General features: G+C 39.7%; 1 protein-coding gene across 4 annotated transcripts in view; it reads right to left on the bottom strand.

The window, feature by feature from the left end:
• The window catches only part of TESK2 (testis associated actin remodelling kinase 2), a 138,428-nt gene extending 116,491 nt beyond the window's left edge, over positions 1-21,937 (bottom strand). For 2 of the 4 annotated variants that reach the window (XM_074266102.1, XM_074266104.1), the window contains exon 1: positions 21,664-21,903. Coding sequence is in view for 1 of the 4 variants with exons in the window: in XM_074266105.1 (XP_074122206.1) it covers positions 21,664-21,717 (54 nt within the window). In the remaining 3 variants the exon portion in view is untranslated. Of the gene's footprint in view, positions 1-8,354; positions 8,490-21,663 lie in introns of those variants that run through there. The other 2 variants (XM_074266105.1, XM_074266103.1) reach the window with 2 other exon arrangements.
• Positions 21,938-23,708: the final 1,771 nt, after the last annotated feature.

Here is a 23,708-nt window from a genome sequence, read left to right as displayed (position 1 = left end):
GTGTCTAGGACTGGATTTAAATGACTCTAAGCTATCAAAACCTAAGCAAAGACCAAGTGAGACTTGTGTTGTCCTATTGCTGGCCAATCAATGAGAGCAAGAATGACTTGGATTTAAGGCATGATCCTTAAAAAAAAAGAAATCTAGCCCATAAATCTCACAACAATCTGTGAGAAGTAGTTACTGCCCCATAGGGGACCCAACTGGTCAGATCCAGTTGGGCAATGGGCAAATCCTTCCTTCCTTCCTTCTCTCCCTCTGTCCATATAGGGAATTATAGTCTCACCTGCTCTGCTGAAACAAACAAATTTTGATAGTCCAAAGTAGAGATAATAGAAAGGAATTAAAGGTGACCAAGAAATGTAGTAGGTATACTAGCAATCAACTGGATATGGGGGGTGGGGGGTGGAGTAGTGCCTGAAGATAACTAGGAAGATTTGGAAGCTGCCTAAGTATGCTTAAGTAGATAGGTTGTTCCATTTTAGAAAACCACATTCAAACTTCAACAAACCAAAGATAATGAGTTATCAGTCTTGTTCTCAGGAATATAAATGAGTTGTTGAAAGGTTTCAGATGTCTTAATAATTATGTAATACAAAATTACAACAGATTTTTTTCAAGTAATTTGTTTACAACTGGTTAATAAACTGGGAAGCTTAAAAGGGAAGTTTCCCTCACAAAACAGGTTTTTCTTCTATTACCTGGATAGACTAGTTTGCTATCTTTGAGCTGATTTTAATTGATATTTAGAGTTAATTTATTTTTCCAACAAGAGGAAAACATTTTTTTAAAAATAGAGCTGAAATTTGGTTTAGGAGGGATAAAGAGGGGAGAAAGAATATTAAAAGATATCAATAAGGTGGGGGGAGGTAGTTTGCAACTGGGAGAGAAATATTAAGTGTCCTATACCCAGAATCACATTGTCTCTTGATTTGGGGACAACAGGCCTTTGTTTTTCAAACAGTTGTCAGAAAAAAAAAAAACCATTCACTTTTTCTAGTGTTGAGAGACCCTGGAAATTTAAAATAGTTCCAGAAAATTGGCATCACCCTCTGCCCCAAGTTTACTTCCCCAAGTTCTCTTGTTTTTTCTTCAGAAAAATATTTTCCAAAGGCCTCAGTTCTAATATATGTAGAGAGAAATGACTCAAATTTATAAGAATATAAGTCATTCTCCAATTGATAATTGATCAAAAGATATGAAAAGACAATTTTCAGACAGCGAAATTAAAACCATTTATTCTTAAATGAAAAAATACTCTGAATCACTATTGATTAGAGAAATACAAATTATGACAACTCTGAGGTCTCATTTCATACCTCTCAGATTAGTTAAGATGACAGAAAAATACAATGATTATATATTGAAGGGGATGTAGGAAAATTGGTTCACTAATGCATTGTTGGCAGAACTGTGAAATGATTCAACCATTTTAGAGACCACAACTATGCCCAAAGGGCTATTAAACTGTGCATACCTTTTGACACAGCAGTGTCTCTACTGGGCTTAAAGATCTTAAAAAAAGGAAAAGGACTTACATGTGAAAAAATGTTTGTAGCAGCTCTTTTTGTAGTGGTTAGAAACTGGAAACTGAGCGGATGTCCCTCAGTTGGGGAATGGTTGAATAGGTTATTGTATATGAGTGTAATAGAATATTAATTTTTATAAGATATGATGAATAGGATGATTTCAGAAAAGCCTGGAGAGACTTACATGAAATGATGGTAAGAGAAGCTAGCAGAATCAAAAGAACACTGTATACAGCAACAACAAGATTATGTGATAATCAACTGTGATGGATTTGGCTCTTTTACCAATGAGGTTATTCAAAGCAATTCCAACAGACTTGTGATAGAAAGAGCCATTCGCACCCAGAGAGAGAACTATGGAGACTGAATGAATGTGAGTCAAAGTATAGGATTTTCACCATTTTTTTAGTTGTTGTTTGCTTATTGTTTTTTTATCATTTTTTTTCCCCTTTTGATCTGATTTTTCTTGCACAGCATGAATATGAAATATGTTTAGAAGAATTGCACATGTTTAACCTATATTGGATTGCTTCCTGTCTATGGAAGAGGGTTAGGGGAAGGAAGGGAGAAAAATTTAGAACACAAGGTTTTGAAAAGATGAATGCTAAAAAACTATTTTTGCATGTATTTGGAAAAATAAAAAGCTATTTTTTAAAAAAAAGGTATGTAAAAGAAAAAAAAATTTTTTTTTCTAATCAAAATGTGAATATTACCTATTACACTACATGACTAATGGCTCTTCTCCAACCCCTGTATCACTTACTCCCCTGAAGTCCGGAAATAAATTCTAGAAAAACAACAAATTTCCACTTAGGCTAAAAGTTGGCAGCCATTCCTCACTCACCTCTGGCAGATGTGAATCCCAGGCATTAATTAATGTGAAAGATATGCTAAAAGCTGCAATACAAAAGATGTACCAACTGTTCTTAAATATTGTTCACTATCATTCAAAAATCCATTGTCTGTCATCCCATTCAATTATCTCTGCCAAATAAATCACATAAGGTAACAGGGACAGCTGTGTCAAGCCCAGAGAGCTAAAATACATGGGGGAGAAGAAAGATGCTCAAAACTGACAAAATTCTGCAATCTTCATTATCTTCAATCAAGGACATTCACCAGGGTACCCTGAAAAGGGCACAGAAAGAAAGCAAAAACTTTCTTAAGAAAGTCAAATGGCCTTTAAAGCTAGGAATGGAATCCAGATCTAGGCATCTTAACACTGTCACCTTCTCCTATTTTTACAGCAGTTTCCACATGCTTAAGAGTAAGGAATTTATCCAAAAGCCAACCAGGGTACATCTGCTACATGTGAAGTCCTATAACCCTGAAGATTTCCTTTAGGATTCACATATGGATGTTAATATGAGAGCTTTGGGTTGGCCAAACCAATCACGTGAGTTTACATGCTCAGCAAGCATTGTTTCTAGGACTCAAAGCAGCAAATGTGTCCATCACATACATTTCAGGATGACTGCTTAATTGAAAATAGAAGTAACAGTGCTGTGCTGTTGAATTTGCCAGCCTACTGTCAAAGGCTAAGCTTTATTATTCATTGAAGCCAGAAAAGCTGTCATTCCCTATGAAATTTTCTCCACATGTACACATTGATATATTTTAGCTCAAGATATATCAAAATCTGATTCTTAAAACTGGGTTGGGTTCTTAGAAACAAAATGTTTGTAGCAGCTCTTTTTGTGGTAGCAAAGAATTGGAAAATGAATAGATGTCTATCAATTGGGGAATGGTTGAACAAGTTGTGGTACATAAACATAATGGATTATTATTGTTCTATAAAAAATGACGAACAAGCTAGTTTTAGAAAGCCCTTGAAAGATCTGTAAGAATTGATGCTGAGCTAAACAAGCAGAACCAGGAATACACTGTACACAACAACAGCAAGAATGTGCAATGATCAACCATGAAAGATTTGGTTCTTTTCAGTGATTCAAGGCAATCCTAATAGACTTTGGACAGAAAATGCCATCCCCATACAGAAAAAGAACTATGGAGATTGGATGTAAATCAACGCAAGCTATGTTCACTTCTTTTTTCTGGGTTTTTTCTTTCCTCTCCCATGGTTTTTCTCTTTTGTCCTGATTTTCCTCTCTCAGCATGATTCATAAAACAATGGACATCATAAATAAATAATGGGGGGAAGGATTAGAATGACACAGTCCAAACTGTATTTTAGGATTCTCAATAATAGCAACTATATGACAAATATATTGGAGAAAGGAGAGACTAGAGGAAGGAAAACCAATTATGAGTATATTATAGTGATTTAAGTGAGTAGTGATATGGACCACAGACTAAGTTAGGGTAGTTGTGGTATACAAAAAAAAAGGGAAAGATGACAGATGTAAGATAAGTGACATAAACAAGACTGGACAAAACAACAAGGGGGTACATGGAGAAGTGCCAGGAAAGAATGAAATTTAAGAGTAAAGAATGATTCCAAGGTCATAAATCTGAGCGACTAGAGGATTTCTGCACCAGACAGAAGTGAGGAACTTAGGAGAAGAACGGATTGAAAAAGAAAGATAAAGAGTTGACAATAGATATTAAGTCTGATACATTCAGAACACTATTAAGGAAGCAGCTGGAAATGTACAACTGGATCTCAAGAAAAAGATGAGGGCTGACATGTCAATATAGGCACTATCACCATAGAAATCATAGTTGGATTCAAGGAGAGCTGATTAGATAGAATTCTGTAGATGTAAAGGGAAACAATTTATTTTTATTTTTCTTTTTTTTTGAGGCTGGGGTTAAGTGACTTGCCCAGGGTCACACAGCTAGGAAGTGTTAAGTGTCTGAGACCAGATTTGAATTCGGGTCCTCCTGAATTCAAGGCTGGTGCTCTATCCACTGTGCCACCTAGCTGCCCCCAAACAATTTCAATGAGGAGGAATAATTTATCTGAAGAAACCAATGTAGATACAGACAGAATTCACCAATCAACCTTGATTTTAAAAAAGAAATTTAGAGAACATAGAAGAAAAGGCCAGGTAACAAGGAGTGAACAGAAAAGACTGGCACCATTCCCATAAAGCATGTCAAGAATGCTCAAGCTTATACTACTTCACGTCTCTCAAACTGGCTAAGATGACAGGAAAACTGGAACACTAATGCATTGTTGGTGGAGTTATGAACGGGATCCAACTATTCTGGAGAGCAATATGCCCAAAGGGCTCTCAAACTGTGCATGACCTTTAATCCAACAGTGTTTCTTATATCCCAAAGAGATCCTAAAAGAAGGAAAGGGACTCATGTGCAAAAAGGCTTGTAATAGCTCTTTTTGTAGTGGCAAAAAACTGGAGACTGAGTGGATGCCCCTCAGTTGGGGAATGGCTGAATAAGTTATGAATATATAAGAAATGATGGGCTGGCTGATTTCAGAAGAGCCTGGAAAGATTTACATGAACTAATTAATGCTGAGTGAGCTGGGCAGAACTGGGAGAACATTATATACCACAATTAAGATTATATGATGATCAACTGTGATAGACTTGCTCTTTTCAACAATGAGGTGATTTAAGGCAATTCCAATAGACTTGGTTTGGAAAGTATAATCTACATCCAGAGAAAGAACTATGGAGACTGAATGTAGATCAAAACATAATATTTTCACCTTTTTTTATGGTGGTGTTTGTTTGCTTGAGTTTTTTTTTTCCCCCATCTCATTTTTTTTTTTTTTTTTTTTTTTGCTCCCCCTCTTGGAGCATGACACAATGACCAACAATGGCTGTAGAGCCCCTGTCTAGATGTGTGAGGGATCATGGAGAAGAGGAGCAATGTAACAAGGTGGGAGAAAAGCAGACGTTCTGGTTTTCAAAAATGGAGAAGAGAAGGGTTTGTAAGCTAACTAAGGCTAGTGACCTTCACTAGGATTTCTGGGGAAAATCTAAAATAATCTCTAAAAGAAGTGCTTGTCAAATATCCAGAAAGGAAAACAGTAATTACAAAGAGCTAGCAAATTTTGTCAAGAAATTTTTAATTTAAATAGAAGGTGAACAAAATGTTGCGGAATGTTCAGGATATTAAACTAGATTTTAACAAAGCTTTTGATAAACTATCTCAGATGACTATTCTTGTAGAGAATATAAATGAAAAGAGATGGATTACAGTGATAATGCAATCAGATGGATTCAAAACTATTTGGATATTAGGACTTAAAGGTTTCTAACAGGTCAGTGTCAATGTGGCAGAAGTTTCCAGTGGAAAGATCTGTATTTGGCTCCCTCCTGTTTAAGATTTTTATCAGTGACTTGTATAAAGGCGAACATGGTATGCTCATCAAATATGAAAATGATTAGAGTTGGGTGGAATAGCTAGCATGCTAGAGTCAAGAGCCCAAGAGCTCTCGACAGGATAGGGTACTGGGCCAAAATTAGTAAGATGAAATTCAGTAGGCATAAACATAAAATGTTATACAAAAAAGTCAACTTCAAAAATATAAAAGGATCTCAGAGTTTTGATGAACTGATAGCTCAAAAAGAATCAGGAATGTGGTATGGTAGCCAAAAAAATCTAATGTCATTTTAGATTACATTAGAAGGGGCATAGCTCCTGAGAAGAGAGGTAATAATTCAAAATAATTTGTCATACTTCATCTGGAACATTGTGTTCAGTTCTTGGCAACAGTTTATGAACATTAATAAAAATTGGCATTTGGCAAAGCCAAAATGGTGGAGTAGTAGGAACTGCCCCCAACTCCCCATATTCTCCCCCTCCCCAGCAAACACTTTGAAACATGTCTAGAAAATGCACCAGACCAAATCCAAATGGGGCAATCAGAGGGGGAAAAAAAAAAATCACAATGAGCCGCTTTTCTAGTTCAGGACCTAGACAGCAAGATAGGCAAATAGTGCAAATAAGTTCTGGTCAGAAGCCATGTAGAGGGAAAGAGGATGTGCCCACTGGGGCACCAAGGGCAGAATGCAGGAACAGGTGCTAATGGGTAGCTTTGTCACCCACTACCCAGTTCCAGATCAAAGATCCAAGATGGACTAAGAAAAGGTGCTATACCCAGGAATTAGCAGTGATCACTGCTGAGTACTAAGCAAGGAAGAAGTTCAGAGGCAAAAAGAGCAGTGTAGCTCAGACCCCAGAAACAGATAGCTCCAGCTTCTAGCCTAATCTGAAGTCTTCAGAAATAACACAACAGATTGTTCCCTTGATCAGACCACCTGGGGAGCATTGAAAGCTTTTGGGTACCCAGCCTATGTCTAAGATCCTGGAATAACACAATACTTAATACCTTAAGAAAGCAGTAATAAGACCAGCCTAAACCTTTCCTCTAGAAACAGAGGGAAAAGCAGACTAATCCTAAAATCAGGTCTTACAGAAAGTAAGCTGGAAGAATGAACAAACAAAAGAAAAAAAAATAGAATCCCACCATTAAAAAATATTTATTATGGTGACAAAAGCATTCAAGACACAAATTTACAACAAGAGAATGACTCCTAAACATCTGCAAGCAAAGCCTCAAAGAAAAACACAGGTGGGACACATAATTAACTTTTTCCTAAAAGAGATAAGTCAAGAATTTTGGTGGGGTTTTTTTACGTTTTTAAAATGTGTTTTACAAGTTAAATGAGTACTGGAAGGAAAAATATGAGAGTTATGGAAAAAAGAATTGAATTGGAAAGAAAAACAGCTTGGCCCAAGAAATAAAAAATCTTGCCCAAACAACAAGCTCCCTGAAAATCAGAATGGACCAGAGAAATCAGTAAACAAAGTCAAGAATGAAAATATATATTTGAAAATATAGGATAGCTCATGGAAAAAAAACAATAAAGAAAACATATTAAAGAGAAAAAAACTTAGGAATCACTAAACTACCTGAAAGTTATGACCAAAAAGAGAGAGAGATCACATAATCATTATGTTTCAAGAAATCTTCCCTCATTTGATTCTCACAACAAACCTGGAAGGCAGTGCTATTATTATCCCCTTTTTACAGATAAGGAAAGTGAGGCAAATAAGAGTTTTTTGGGTTTTTTAATGACTTGCTCATGGTTATACAATAAGCGTCTGAGGACAGATTTGAATTCAGATCTTCCTAACTCAGTACTCTATTCCACCAAAAACCAGGAATTTGTTCTGCTTGACAACAAATATTTATAATAGGCTTTGTTTTTCTTACTTTTTCATTGGAGAGTAGAGAATGTAGAAGAGAGAAAATTCAGAACTGAGAATAAAATTCAATTTTAAAAATAAAATGAAATGGTGGAAAATACTATCCACATCCAGGAAAAAAACTATCTGAATTCAGATCAAAGCATACTATTTTCAGTTTGTTGTTGTTGTCGTTTTTGCAGCTTTGCCCTTTTGTTTCTTGTTTTTACAAAATTGCTAATGTGGAAATGTTTACATGATTTGTACATGTATAACCTAAAAATGAATAAATAAATGGAATCTACCAATCAACTACTGAAAGTAAACCCAAAATAAAAAATTCCAGGATCATTACAGTCAACATCCAAAGTTCCCAAGCCAAAGTAAATATACTGAAGCAGGCAGAAAAAAAAAAAAAAAATCAAACACTGAAGAGCCAGAATCAGGATTATATATGGTTTAGCAGACACTATTATAAAAGAGCTGAGACTTAGAATGTATTATAGACTTTGATCCAAAAATAACTCAACTAGCAAAACCCCTATAGCAGGAAAAATGGAATAGAAGAATTCCAAGCATTTCTGATTTTTAAAAAGGCCAGAGCTATACAGAAATTCTGAAGTGCAAACACAGAAGTTAAAAGAAATATTAGACAATAAACACTAACAATGATAAAGGACTAAATAAGGATAAAATGCTTACAGTCTTATATGGGGAAATGATAACGTTCCCTCTAAATCTCAAAATCATCAGGAATCACAGAGGAAGTTCAGAAACCTGTCGATGGTCCACTGATGTCTTAATGATTTTTTTTTTTTTTTTTTTAAATGGAAAGAGAAGAGGAATACACTGCAAAGAGAGAAGGAAAGGTTAGGGGAAATGATTTCAACTACATAGTTCCACAAGCAGTAGTCTACACACAAAATGATCATATCAGGTACGAGGGGAGGCAGCAGCTAACCCTTGCACTTCATGCTCATCTGAGCAGTCACAGAACAGAAGAAAACACATACATACACACCCAGTTAGATACCAAACTACATTTTACTAAACAGGGAAATAATAGGAAAAGAGGAAGCAGAATTCAAGGAAGGGTAAATTATGGCAGGGATCAGTGCTAAGCAAAACAAACTCAGGAAGATAGTGTAGTGGCTAGTGCCAGGCCTGAGGTCAGGAAGACTTTTCTTCATCATGAGCTCAAATTTTCATGAGGTCAATCCTCAGACACTTCCTAGTTGTGTGACTCCAGGCAAGTCACTTCACCTTGTTTGCCTCAGTTTCCTGATCTGTAAAATGAGCTAGAGAAGGAAATGGCAAACTGCACCAGGATCTTTGCCAGGAAAACCCAAATTGGACACAGAGGGTCAGATGTGACTAGAAATAACTAAACAACCAAACAGCTTTAGAATCTTCCTAAGACAAGTCAAACAAGCAATACAATTTTCTGGTATGGTGCTGTTGACTGTACAGGTTTCATAGGCCTTTAACAGTGAAATCAACCCAACAGCTGTGTAGATCTGAAGTTAGGTATATAATCTGGTATCTCTTCTCTGCCAGACTTTTTCATAGCCTTCCAAATGCTGACCTAGCTCTGGCAATGTATCCATTAACCTCATGATCTCTGTGGACATATCTAGAGAGTATCCTGCCAAGGTAAGTGAACTTCTCCACATCATTCAAAATTTTTCCATTTGCTGTAACCAATGGTTCCACGTATGAATGGCGCAGGGCTGGCTAGTAGAAAACCTGTTTTTTTGGTATCAATTGTCAACCCAAAATTAGCACAAGCAGCAGAGAATCGATTCATCCTCTTGTGTATATCAGCCTTTATCCAGAACCTTTGCAAGCATGTTCTCATGAAATTAACGTACAATACTGACAAATTTCTCCAGGCTACCAAATTTCACCATGATATTCCACAAGCCCTCATAACTGATAGTATTAAAGACCAACAAACTTTGTATACAGATCTCTATTCTGCTCCAGGCATTTCTCCTAGAAGCTGTTCAGCAACATACACCAAGCCAGCAGTTCCTCAACCCTTTCCAAAGGACAATGGCTCTTGGGTACATGATCACTTTCCAGGAGAAGGACTAGTCAGTTAAAGAGGTCTTTGGCAAGAATTTTATCAACAATAACTAAAAGGGAGACTATTTCTGACTTCCCTATCTCATCCCAGTGATTGTCACAGAAGAAGCTCCTTCCTTTCACTTCACAGAGATGGCTAATGGAGGCACCTAGATCTCCTGAAAGAGAGCATCCTCTTGCCAAAAGATTTTAGGCAGCTCCTGTATGAGCAATAGACCACCTGCCACACACATCTCTATTGGGAGGAATCAGTATCAAGCACTTTGCCTCATGAGAGGAATTCAATGGCATTTAAAATCTCTGCTTCAGTTGGAAGTTCGGCTACACAGGGATTGACTTAAATGTGAGGAATTTGGTGAACGGCTTCAGCCTTGGTTGATGACAGACTGTTGAGAACATTATGGAAGTGTTCAACTCATCTCTCAAGGATCATGTCCTTATCACAGATCAGTATGGCTCTATCAGCACTGAGTACTTGAACTACACCATAGATCTTTGGCCCATAAAGAGCCTTCAGGAGATGATAAAAGCACTTTGGATTATTACTATCAGCATAAAATTGAATCTTCTGTCTTCTTACTGAGTCAAGAGTCTTGCATCTAAAGACAGATGGCAGAGTAGATAGAGTACCAGCCCTTAAGTCAGGAGGACTTGAGTTTAAATTTGGCCTCAGACACTTAATACTTCCTAGTTGTGTGACCTGGGCAAGGCACTTATCCCCAATTGCCTCAGGGGAGAAAAAAAGAAAAATCTTGCATCTCTCTAAGCTTTGTTTTCATTTTTTCATTTTTTCATTTTTTTTTTTTTTTTTTTTTTTTTTTTTGCTGCACCACCTAGATGCCCCTAGACTTTACTTTTGCTGGAGTAAACTCCACTTTTAGAGATGGACAAACTATCCCGCTGGTAAACCTGATGGAGTTCTAATTTTTCCTTCATTTTCATTAAATCAACCCTGATGTTCATGAGTATTCTGACTGAAATGAGCAAATGCAGGACTGTGTGTCAAATCTCTGAAAGCTCCCCACTCCTTTTCTGCTCCACTGTTGCTAACTGTGCAGACTCAGCTTTCCCTCCAGATCAACAATAAACTGTTCATGCATGGAGATGATATATAATGACAGATTAAAGGAATCAGGCATATTTGGCCTGAAGAAGAGAAGGCTCAGGGGAGGCATGTTGATTTGAAGGTCTATAATGTGAAAAGGGAATTCAATTTGTTTTATTTATCCTTAGAAGGCAAAACCAGGAGCAGTAAGTGGAGGTTGCAAAAAGGAAAATTTAGGCTTGATATTAGGAAAATCTTCCTAACAATTAGAACTGTGTAATAGTGAAATACTTCATATCAAGAGGTAAAGACTTTAGAGGGCTCTAAGAAGAAATTGAAGGCCATGTATGTTCTAAGATTTTTTTTTAGTGTGAACTGAACAAAATGACCACTAAGGTCTAGGACAGGGATCTGGGATATATCCACAAATCACGAATAATATGTGGATAATGATTATTCAAAGGAGACTGGGAAAGATCAGTTAGGAAGAGAACCACTATTATAACAGAAGAATATCATCATGAAAACCCAGGGAGGAAGGCATATACAGGAGGGGGAGATCAACAGAGCCAAAAACTAACAGAAAAGGACAAGAAACTTGAGGATGGAGAAAAGACTGTTGGATTTAGCCTCCCTGACAATGGTCATCCATCCCTTTTCCAAATATTAAATATAATAGGAAACTCACTACAAAGCAGCCTGTTTTACAAGAGGCCAGCTCCATACTTCCTGATGGATTGTAGTAACACTTCCCAAGCGATTCTGCTTCTACCCACTGAAGCCACTAAATAAAGTGTGCTTACTTTTTTATGTGATTGTTCTTCCCATGTTTTAAGATAGTAGTTATAGCTTCCCTTCACCTTCTGTTCTTCAGATTAAATGTCCCTAATTCCTTCCTTCAAACCCATGTATATCAGTTAGAAAGTCTCTAAGATTCCTTCCAATTATGAAATTTCCCAATTCAATAAATGTAAACAGGTTGGTAAAATAATTTTCTCCCTTATCTTCCCAGAATTCTAGAATCCTAGAGCTGGAGGAGAGCTTAGAACCCAATTATTTCAACCCATCTGAATAACCATTTTTTTTTTTTTTTTTTTTTGCGATATTCAACAAATAGTCCTTGTCCAATCTCTCCAGAACTTGTGTAGTTTTCCCATAGCCCAAGTACCCTAAGTAAAGACAAATCTCTTAAACTGTGCAGTATGACTGAGCTCCCCACTTGGAAAATGATGTGTCCTCAGTCATCCCATTCTAAGGAAAGGCCCAGATCAGCCATGCCTTAGTCTCTGGACTTTGTTACCAAGGGAATGAATCTTCCTTCTCCTTCCTCATTCCCTTTTATGTGTTACTTTCTCCATTAGAATATATACTCCTCAAGAGCAGGGATTTTTTTCCTTAGCATAGTCACCAGCACACAGCAGAGGCTTAATAAATGTTTGTTGCCTTGCCTTGGAATGAGGATGTTTGACCTGGAGAATGTCCAAGGGAGCCATGAAAGCTGACATGTAGACAAGAAATCAGACTACCACGATGACACAGAAAGCCTTTGTTGAAGACTTATGATGCTCACCAAGGCAAAAAAAACCACATCCCCCAGCTGCCCTCAAGGAGCATGCATTCCAATGAAAGATAAATATATGCTAAGTTTAATTATATAAATTGACAGTTTGAAGGAAGAAGCACTAACAACCAGTAAAACCTTCTAATAGGAGATAAGTCTAATATGAGTTTAGCCTGGAAGGAAGCTGGGGATTCTGTCTTCCAAATGTGAGGTGGAGGAGTTGGGGAAGAGGAGAGAGGGTAGGGTGAGAGTCAAGAAACATACTGCTAAATCAGAAAAGCAGCAATAATCAACTTTGGCTGGAAATTTGTGTCAATGCACATATTGGTATTCGATAATATCAGTGTGAAAATGGGAAAGAAAGAATGGTAAAAAAAAAAAAAAAGTTGGAAAATAAAGATCAAAGTTATACTACATTTTAGTAGAACTACATATTAATCCAAGGATTCTAGAAAATAATTTGGAATTATTCTAGGAAAAGTGATTAAATGATCCATGTTCTTTACCCCAGAGATCCCATTACTATATATTATTATATACTAAAGAGAAATGAAAGATTTTCTTTAGCAAATACATGGGGAAAGGCCCCATCCATACATGACAAACTATTTATAGCAATACATTTTTGTGGGGGCAAAAATGGAAACAAAGTGGTACTCAGTGATGTGTAAATGGCTTTCATTTTTTGAGAAATTCATCAATTCAATTAAAGCATTTACTAAGCAACTGCTAAGTGCCAAATACAGGGTTAGATAAAAGGGATAGGAAGACAAAAATAAGAGAGCCCCTGTCTTATTGGGAGATATTAAAGATAGAAATTCAGATAATTATCATTTCACAAAAAATAAAACTTGTATAAACATAAAGCCACTGCCACAACAAAGTCAAAACAACCCAGAAAGTGCAACTACTTAAGGTAAAATTGAGGAGAGTAACTGGACAAGAAATCATGCTGGAGGCAGGGCTGCTCTTATAGAAGTCTGAAAGAGAGGAAGAGTCCAAACAGTTTCAAAAACTCATGCCAAGTCTCACCCAAAATATCAGTCAACGGGACTTCAATAATTACCAATCTATGTAATGTTCTTTTGTTCTCTAAATTGTGATCGTTCTCTGTGTGCAGGTTTCTTCGGGAGCTTCTGGAGGCAGCCTTCCTTTCAGTTCAATTCAACAATCCCAAAATGCAGCCTGGAGTTAGTCTAGATCCTTTCTGTCTGTTTCCAAAATCTTATCTCCTTCACTTGGGACTCAGCTAGTTTTCAGAGTCCTTCTGGATCTTGCCTCTAGTCCTTTGTCTCTTCCAGCTTCTCGTCTTCCCAATGTCTCCAGCCAGCACAAAGTGGGAAGTGGGAATGAATCTGACTCTGCCTCCAAGAGTGTGGGATTGTGGGTTTTTGCCTTGTGAATCTCCCGGAAGTCAATCCTAGTTGTGAATGTCCCAAAGTCCTCTAGAACTCTGAGAGCTTCCTGCTTATATGTTGTCCATTGAGTACACACCAATCATTTCATCACTAGGAAACTATTATTTGTTGTAGGATTAAATCAATACTAAATTAGATTTAATCATTGTCTCCTCAATTCCACTCAGGACCTTGTTTCAAGTTCTGGCCCATAACATCTCCTTGTAGAATCAGATCAATCATACTGAACCATTAGATAATTACATCCACTCCAGTGACTTAGCACCTTGAAAGAATCCTATCAAACCTACATATGTACTCTCCCCTCATTCTCTTAAGATCTTTATGAAAAAGCTCCCACAAAGAATACAAAGCAATTCAATTTACCAGGAAGAGGTTCGGCACTCAAGTCAGAGACCCTGGATTCAAATCCTACCTCAGAATTTTCTTGGGCCTCAATTTTCTTATCTATCAAATAAAGAGACTAATTCAGACAGCCACTGAGGTCTATTCCAAACCTTGTGTCATGATCCTATGATTCCTTTACAGATGCACCTGAGATAATTTTGCTAAATCACCCCTCTCCCCTCTCCCCCCTCCCCCCCAAATTGTCAGTGCTAGGTGAAGTTTCAGGCAATAAGCCATACTACCATTCTGGATGATGTCCTAGGCATATCTCAGACAGAAGAAGGATTCCCAAAAAGTAAAAAGGTTTTCCAAAAGTTTGTCTGTCAATGACAATGATTGTATAAAAACTAAGAATTCTACAGAACCTCCTAATGAGATCCTTGAACACTAAGAATTTCCAAAAAAATCCACAAAGAAAAAACCAGATGGATAAAAAAGCTCTATTCCACTGAGTTAGTTGATCATCCTATCCTACCCTGGACAAGCAGACAATGAGTTGGGCCCAGAATTAGACAGAAGAATGGTCGAAATCAAATTTGAGAAAGTCATATTGAAAGTCAATATCCCAAGCTGCTCCTGATACAAAGATCCATCTTTTTAATACCAGTGATGATAATACAATTATGCTTCATGAAACAATTTCTACTCAACAATAAAAATTGTGAGTGATCCAATGGACAGATAGATACATGGTTGATTTACATAGATTGTAAGCACATCATCCACAATTGCTGAACTCAAGTAGCATAATATATATATATATATAATTTTTTTTTTTTCCTTTTTGTCTGCATTGAAATTTCAGAAGGGAGTTTCTTGAATGAGGAAGTACCTTCTATCAAGGCACATCAGTACCTGCTCTGCAATTTATGGTCTTCAAAGTCTCAGGAGCATGGAGGAATCAGAAACCTTGCTCAAGATCACAACCAGTGTCTGAGGCGGAATTTTAACCTAAGAGGCCAGTTCTCTCTAGATTCCTGCCTTTCTTCACAAAAAAGAGAATACTCAAAAAATATGGAACTGAAAAAGGAAGCATACTAGTCATAAAAAGTGTTAAATGATTGGGGAAAAAAAAAAAATCCTAGAGCAGGTGTTCGTAACCAGAGGTCTGTGAATTGGGGTTTTTTAAATTTTGATTACTGTATTCCAATATACTTGAGTTCCTTTGAAATCCCATGTGTTTTACTTTATGCATTTAAAGTCATTGTAGCTATATTAACTGAACCAACAATATGTCAATTAAGAAAGTTTGAACAATTTAAAAAATGTGATCATAGTGTTTCAAGACCAAGCCATTGGCATTAGAAATTACAGAATTATCCATAAAGAATTCTAACTTGGTGATCAGTTTAGATCATACCAAGAATTGAAGAAAATTGTGGAATATATCAGTTCAGACATTAAAAAATTAAACTTAAGGAATAGTCATGACCTTATGGCCAGAATTATACATCAGCATGATGTTCATATTTCATGAATTGACAAATAACAGATGTTCATATGAGAAATACGAACATCAAAATACTCTCAAAAAATCAACTAATAAATGTTTTTGTACCTAGAGTTTTATGTTAAAATAAACTTTTGACCACAATTGTCTGGGAAAAAAAAATTAAAAAAAAAATAAAGTCATAATTGTGAGAAGAGGCGCCTCAGTTCCTCCAGACTAATTGGCCAAAATGACCCAAAGTAAAGCATCCTTCCCTGCATGTGAGAAATCTTGAGAGCTTTGGACAGCTCACGGTAAAGGACTAATGGAAGAACATGGACAAGAGTGGCACCGAATGAGAAAACAGGAATAAACTGCAGTCTACCCCATTCTAATGGGATCAACAAATTTTGTTTCTCTACAGAGACTGTAAGTTTCTTCCTGAAAAAACTATGTTTGCTAATTAATTTAAGTATAGAATAACTAGGAGGCCAATCTGCTAATGTAAACAGAGAGCTGCCTTTGGATTTAGGAAGAACTGGATTCAAATTCTGCTTCGATAAATAATATTAAAATAATTTTTTTTCAATTACATATAAAGACAATTTTTTACATTTATTTTTATATTTGAATTACAAATTCTCTTCCTTCCTCCCCTTTTCCCTCGCCAAAAGGACAAGCAATTTGATATAGGTTATATGCTTCTGACATATAATAGCTATATGACCATGAATAAGTCACAACATTCTCTAGTTTGATTAAATCACATGCAGATCTAAGCCAAAGTTTCCTAAACTTTATGTTAAAACCCTATATAAATGTAAAAGTTGCAAAAAGGTATCAACTATTCTCCCAAGATTCTTTATGTAAAAATAAACAAGCACATTCATCTCTTTAATATGCAAATTTGCTTTTTCATAAATGGTAAAATTATATATAAGCAAATAATTGTTTTAAAATAAATTTCTTTATGATTATCAGTAAATGTTTGATTTGCATACCTAAATTTTATGTACCCATATATTTGGGGTCACATAATTTCTCAGGCAAAAAAGGGATACAACATGTGGAAAAAGTTTAAGAAATTTTGATCTAGACAAAAAAAAAAAAAAAAGGGGGAGTGGAAGAGGAAATTGGGGAAAATTCTAGACAGTCAATCAGGGATTTGGCTAAGAATAAATGGAAAGAATTTATCTTAGTGATCATATAAAAAATCAGTAGCAAGATACAATGAAAATTTAAGAATAAAGAAGAATCAACCAACCAATAAGTAGATATTAAATGACTGCTATGTGCTAGACATCATGCTAGGTGCTGGATTTACAAAGGGTTTGTAAAAGATAGTCCCTGCCCTCAAAGAGCTTACAATCTTAAAGAGAAGATATCAGGAAAACAAATATATATACAAATCAAATGTATATGGGATAAATAGGTAATAATTAAAAGAAGAAAGGAATAAAGAAAACACTAAACTTCTAATCTTAGAGATCAGATAATATGAAATCAGTACTAAGAAAGTACTAATTATTAGCATACTAAAAATTATTTTAAAGTTCAAATTAGCATATAAAAATGAGGTAATTAAGGTGAAGCAATGGATAGAACACTTGGTCAGGAATATGTGAATTTAAATCCATGCCCAGACATTTGCTAGATGTATAACCAAGGTCAAATAATTTTTGATTTAATAGATAAACTGTCTGCCTCGGTTTCCTAATGTGTAAGATAAAAAGAGCACTTGCTTTCTAGAGGATAAAAATGGCATATCTGGAAAGCACTTTGCAAACCTTAAAGTGCTAGATTAATGCTATTTTATTATGTTGTTTATGTCCAAGGCACAAAAATCTTTTTTTTTTTTTCCTTTTTCTGAGGCTGGGGTTAAGTGACTTGCCCAGGATCACACAGCTAGGAAGTGTTAAGTGTCTGAGTCCAGATTTGAGTCCTCCTGAATTCAAAGCTGGTGTTCTATCCACTGCGCCCCCCCACACACACTTTCTTTTTTTTTTTTTTTTTTTTACAAAAATCTCAAATTTACTTTGATGTAATACTTTACCATTGGGTTTCTGGCTACATAGGAAAAGAAAAAAGAATTCCACTAAAATAAAAAATGATGCTTCTAGGCTATAACAGACTATAATCTAAGAGAAATTGAATGATTCAATTAGATAGTCACTTCATTAAAATCTATTTAACCATATGTATCATCAACAAACAAAATGCCCAAAGCTCAGGCCATTGAGAAAGAAGTGAGAAACAAGTGACTGGGGGAGATCTGAAGCAAGGGGACAGATAACCTGGGAATAAGATAGGAGCTGAAAACAGTGAAGTCTATTCAACATTCAAATGTAACAAATTAAATAAATAAGACCAGAATTTTTTTTAATGGGGTTTGCACAGCTTTGAGTCATAAAATTCCTCAAATTGATATCTGTCTTAAGGTGTTAAAAATGATTCAGCATACATTGTAACATGCTGTACATTCCTGGAGAAACATATAATGGTATATAATGCTGACAGTGAGGAATCTAAGAAATGTTTACTAGAATATGAAATGAGGAAGAGATTTATTCCTAAGTGCTCATTCTGCTGATTTGTCATTTTTCCAGTTCACCAAAAGATTAACAAAGCAATTTCACTCTGCCACTGGTTTGTTTTTTTTTCCCCTAGGCAGCTTGAAGGTCAGTGGATTTTTTTTATTTTCTCTGTGCCCAGGAAATCAGATTAAAGCCATAGAGATTCATAAAATTTCTCTGAGAAAGTCTGCCAAAGCTTAAACTTCCTACTAGGCCCCACAAAATGGGGCAAAACTATATCCAACATGTACTGCATCCATATACTACACATCCATGTGTGCAAGATATCTCTCCTTTTTTCAGAAAAAAGAAAGTGTCACTTTTACAATCAAAGGTTAAAGAGCTTGCTAGAGATGAAGGATAAGTAAGGCACGTTGTTCTGTTAGACATCCACAAGAACAGCAGTATGAACTTCAAGTTCCTAAAATTCCTGCCTTTGAAAGATTCTATATCCAGAGCAAAAATTAGCCATGAAGTCGAGGTCAAGGCCTCACTGGTGGCCATGTTATCAACTACTTTATAAACCTATACACTCAGTTACCAAGCATTTTAAAATAGAAGCACACTAAATGAAATGCACAAGTCTTTCTTTAAAAAAAAATTTTTTTTTAAATTTTTCCTATCACAGAAAGTTCTTCCAGGATATTCTGGAATTAGTAGTTTTGTTAGCTTTGGAAGAAAAAGATGACTAGAATTCATTCTAGGAATTGAAAAGAAGGCCTAACAAAACAACACTTCTGTATCTGACTCTCCATGACCCCATTTGGGATTTGTTTGGCAAAGATCTATGAGTGATTTGCCTCTTTATCTAGATCATTTTACAGATGAGGAAACTGAGGCAAACAGGGGTAAGTGACTTGCCCAGGATCCCACAACTAAAAAGTATCTGAGGCCTTATTTGAACGTAGAAATTCTTCCTGACTTCAGGACTTGGTTCTATCCACTGAGCAACCTAGCCAACCTAATAACATTTTACATAACTTTTTATGGCTTTCCACATACTTATATGGTCACGCAATTCATTCCAGAGCACCGTATGGCACACAGGGCACAGGTCACTGAGTTTCATATTACACACAAGGGAATTGCAGTTCAGAGATTAAGGGAACTGCCCAGTGGCACCCATACATTGTAGGAAACAAGGCACCTGAGTCTAAGTACTCGTCTAGCACCCTCTCTATTGCACGTCATGGCCTCTCAGAACCATTCTTGCAAGGGAGGTTTCCCAACTGCTTAACTGCAGTCGCCTGAGAACACCTAAACTCCTCTTTGACAGACATCTTCTATCAAAAACCTTGAAAATTTTTTGCTGGTCCTGTGCAACTTATGCTAAGGCTAATCCTGAGGGCTATCTTTGTCCTGCTTCCCTTCTCCAACCTATTCAAAGATGTTGTTCTTTCCCTGGTGAGGATTAGCAATTAGATTCCACTCATATACCTCCAGTTGGCAGCTTCTGTCCCTCCTAGTTGTAGTGACACTTCTACAAATTGGGAAGACATGCACAGGGAGGACATAAGGTAGATAACACCAAACTTGTCACGCTCTGCAGTCCCGGCCACAGCCCCCCTGAATTTCACAAACACCCAATAAGCTCCTCCTTGTACCCAGCACTACCTAAATGGCAGATTCCCCACGGAAGCTCTTATCTTGGATTATAATCCAATGTAACAGTCACCGAATGGCACGTAACACAAACACTTTCCCACAGGAAAGCAGAGAAGTTCTTCTGTATTTGTGTGAAACCAGTTCTAAGACAATGCAAATACATTTAGAAATAAGACTTTTCTTTCTACACAACACTGAACCCAGAATCTCAATAGGGATCTTCCATCACCTTCCTCCAATAGAGGGGGGTATTCTGGCAAGCAGCAAAGTGAGAAAAAGACAGCAGCTGAGATGCCCAGGCCCCTGGGCCAGCTCCGGCTACGCAGCAAGGGCTGTAGGAATCAGGAAAGAGCCAACCCATTGTGACTGCAGCCCACACTGCTTTGGGAAGCAGCAGTCCTCAGAAGGTGTCTGTCCCAGTCTCCTCTGCAATCAACCGCAGCCAACCTCAAATAGAGACTTCCTTCTCTCTCTCCCCTTTGCTTCCTCCCTGAAGGCCACTGTCCCCTTCACTAGGTCCAGTTCAGGTGCTAGCTCCCTCTGCCCTTCCAAGTGCCCTTTATCGAGGCCCTGCCAGTGCCTGCCATTGCCCCCACATCCTCTATGCTAGATTATCTGTGTGCATTTCATCTCCCCTGCCCTCATCATCTCTTTGAGATCAAGAACCTGGCCTACTTTGTATCTCCATATGCCCCAGGAACAGCAGTCCCTTTTATACAATAGCTACAAGAGTTCAATGACACAAGACCCCCCCCCCCAAAAGGTTATGTTAAACCATATAAATCTCTATGGAAAGCAGGCCTAAGGGAGGGAGAGAGAGGAATTCCCCAAGCTAAAATAGGAAGGAGATGCAGTCCAGAAGGCAAACTCTCCAGAGAAAAGGCAGGGGATCTCAGAATCACGGAAATAGAGGGATGAGAACGTCTGGGAGGGTTGGGGGGAAACTCCTTGGCTTCCTAATGGGCAACATCCTGAGAATGGGGAATCACAAGAGAGACCTAAAGGACAACAAAGAGATGGGTAAGCCAGAGAACAGGCATGGAATCCCTTCCCCTGCCCAGGAAAGCCCAGGGACCTCCAGATATCTCAAGGGAAGTAGAGCCCCTGGGAGCTAGAGAGGGAATACCCTGGAATGAAATGAAGGAGTTGGGGAGAAGGGAGAAAATACGTGGCAATGGGGGGAAGTTCCCGAGAACTAAGGAGATGCAGGACTAAAGGAAATTGCAGCACCGGTGAGGTTATGGGGGAGGGGAAACCTTACCAAGAAAGAAGAACAGAGAAAAGGTAAGAACTGGGGGAGGGGGAGACTCCTGCGCTGCAATGTGGAGGGTCAGAGGGGAGGGGAAGCTCAAGGGGAGGGAGTGGGAAGGCCTGGGAGGTGAGACACTGGGGGGGCTCTTATGGAGAGTGAGAAAAGGGGGGGTGCGACCAGGGAAGGCTGAGACGAAAGGAAGCGTCCTGGGAGGAAGGGCCGTTTTCTGCAGGTTAGGGGAGCCCCTCTTTAGGATTCAGGGCTGCAAAGAGAGGGATCCGGCAAGAGGCACTGCCGGAGAGAGGAGGAGCAAGGGGAGGGAAGGAGCTTCTAGGGGAGGTCGAAAGACACCCCCTTTAGAAGAGCCTGAGGGCGGGGCGTGATGGAGGGGGCGTGGTCTCGTACACGCACGCACGCCCGCGGGGGCGGTCTTGCGGGAGAGAGGACAGGCCCTAGAGGAGAGGCAGAGAGACTCCCTCCTCCACCTGGGTGAAGAACCCGGGGGCGGAGCGGGGAAGGGGGTAAGAGAGGAGGCGGAGCCCGAGCCAGAAGACCCCCCCTCCCCCGCAGGCTCTGAGGCTGGGAGGTCGAGGGGGCGGGACCTGAGGGAGGAGCTTGAGGAGAGGAGGGGCGGGAGACTCTGGGCCGCTCACCTGAGGCTGCAGCGGGGCTGGAGCGAGGCCTGACTGCTCGGGCGAAGGGCTCATAGTCCTCAGCCCCCGGCCGCGGCGGTGGCGGCAGTCCGGGTCCTTGGCACGGGCACTGGGGGCACTGCGTGCCGAGAGGCGGCAGCCATGTCCCTGTCCCCGTCGCTGTTCTTGTCCCCCGGACCGGAGCCAGGCCGCTGCCCCTCTTGGGGCCGCGTCCTCGGGGCTCAGCAGCCGCGAACTACTGAGGCGCTCTCCCCGCCGGCCACCGGGCTGAGAGGACGGGGGCGGGGCCTCGGCGCCGCCTCCCCCCCCCCCTCGCTCCCCTCCCCCGGACTAGCCAACCCACGATTGCCCTCTCGGAACCCGGACTCCGCATTGGTCCGTGAGCCCACGTGGTTCGGAGGGCAGAACAAGGAGGCTTCAGAGCCAATGAGTATCTGGAAATGCCGATTCCGACAGACTCCCGGACCAATAAGAAAAAAGTCGAGGCGTAAACAGAAGAGGAGGGGTAAGAAGTGACTGAGGAACTCCAAAATCCAGGTCCCGCCGAACTTTCTGGGGGCGGGTATAAACACACAGGTAGACCAATCACCTTCAGGAAATTTACTGATTGATGTTTCCCAAGGCCAATTGGCGAAGCAGCGCGGGGAATACGATTTCCTACGGCTACAGAGTAAATTCTATGAAAGCTGGGAGCCGGAGAGGCTGGAGACCCGAGTTCCCTGGCACGCCCCCAGCCCGTACGGCACGTTGTGAGCTCCGGAGCTTTAGAGTGAATGGACTGCGGAGAAGTGGTTTCCAGGGATACAAATACCAAAGCGCTTTCGAGGAGCCTCGTCTCTAATCGGGCTGCCCATGTGGGGGAGGGGCGTGGCTTGGAGGCCAGGTAACCCTCAGAGTTACGGGGAGGATGCGTGCAGCCTTTGAAGACAGGATGGTCCCACCCGTGTCTCCTGTCAAGGGACAGTGAGCTGCACGGCCCTGCGAAGAGGGCCTTCCCCTTTTGTTTCCCTGTCACTGGGCAGTCTGCTAAAACTGCGGACCCTCTTCTCAAAGTCCTGTTTTTAAGTACCTAAAACATGGGATTGCAAAGAAATTGCATTAGATTTGAACCCGAAACCCTCGGTTCCAGTCCCGCCTCTGACGTCTCTGTGTTCCTGAACAAGTCGCTCCCCGCCGCCCTCTACAACTAAGAGTTGCTAAGAAGGTTTTGACCCGAATAGGGAAAGGGATTTTCTTCATCTGGAAGTTCCTTGTACCAGTGAATCACAGGTGGTCCAGTCTCTGGCCCCACCCAGTCCTTATCCACATGGTTCCAGAGCTACTGGTCAGCAAACTGTGCTTGAGAACATGGTGTAAGACCGGGACAGAGAAGGATGTGAAGGTCACCAGTCCAGTCTCCTCAGAAAGGGGGGCCCGGAGATGGGCAGGGACTTGTCCCCCTGACACCCAAGTAGTTATTGGCAGAGCCCGGGTTCTAACCGAAGTCTGAACTAAAGTTGAGCATCCAGCATTCCATGGCTTCTTCCGGGCTTCCTTCCCAATGTTGCCACCCCCACCTCCAGGCCCATGCTTTGTTTTCTGGGGCAGGGGGAGGAATCATCCTCCCAGAACAGCAAGAAGGGGAGTAGAGAACCTGGAGAGGAGTGACCTGGAATAAGCCGCCAGGGTTTGTGTTTGATCCTACAAGTTACAGGTAGCCCCCGACGTTTATTGGCAGCTAAGAAGGGTTCTTTCCCTGACATCAAACAGTACAAAGGCCCCTTGGGAAATCATATTCCCAGTGAATGATGGGGAACCTGAATGAAAAAGAAAAGCCATTTCTCCCACAACACAAACTATCACATAGCAGATTGCATCTCTAGCACTGTCCCTCTCCTGCCTCCCTCCAAAGACTTTAAGGGTCCCCCAGGGCCTAAAGGATATGGGTGAGAGCCTTACCTCCTCCTTCCTGGCTCTTGGAGGTACCAAAATCCTGGAGCTTGTGGAGGGTGATGGAATCCTGTCTCTACTGCTGCTTCCTGTGTGAGTCTGGGCACGTCCCTTGC

This window comes from Sminthopsis crassicaudata, chromosome 4 (assembly GCF_048593235.1).
Source record: "Sminthopsis crassicaudata isolate SCR6 chromosome 4, ASM4859323v1, whole genome shotgun sequence".
Classification (NCBI taxonomy): Eukaryota; Metazoa; Chordata; class Mammalia; order Dasyuromorphia; family Dasyuridae; genus Sminthopsis; species Sminthopsis crassicaudata.
The sequence above is the reverse complement of the archived record's forward strand: the minus strand, read 5'-3'. Positions and strand labels throughout refer to the sequence as shown.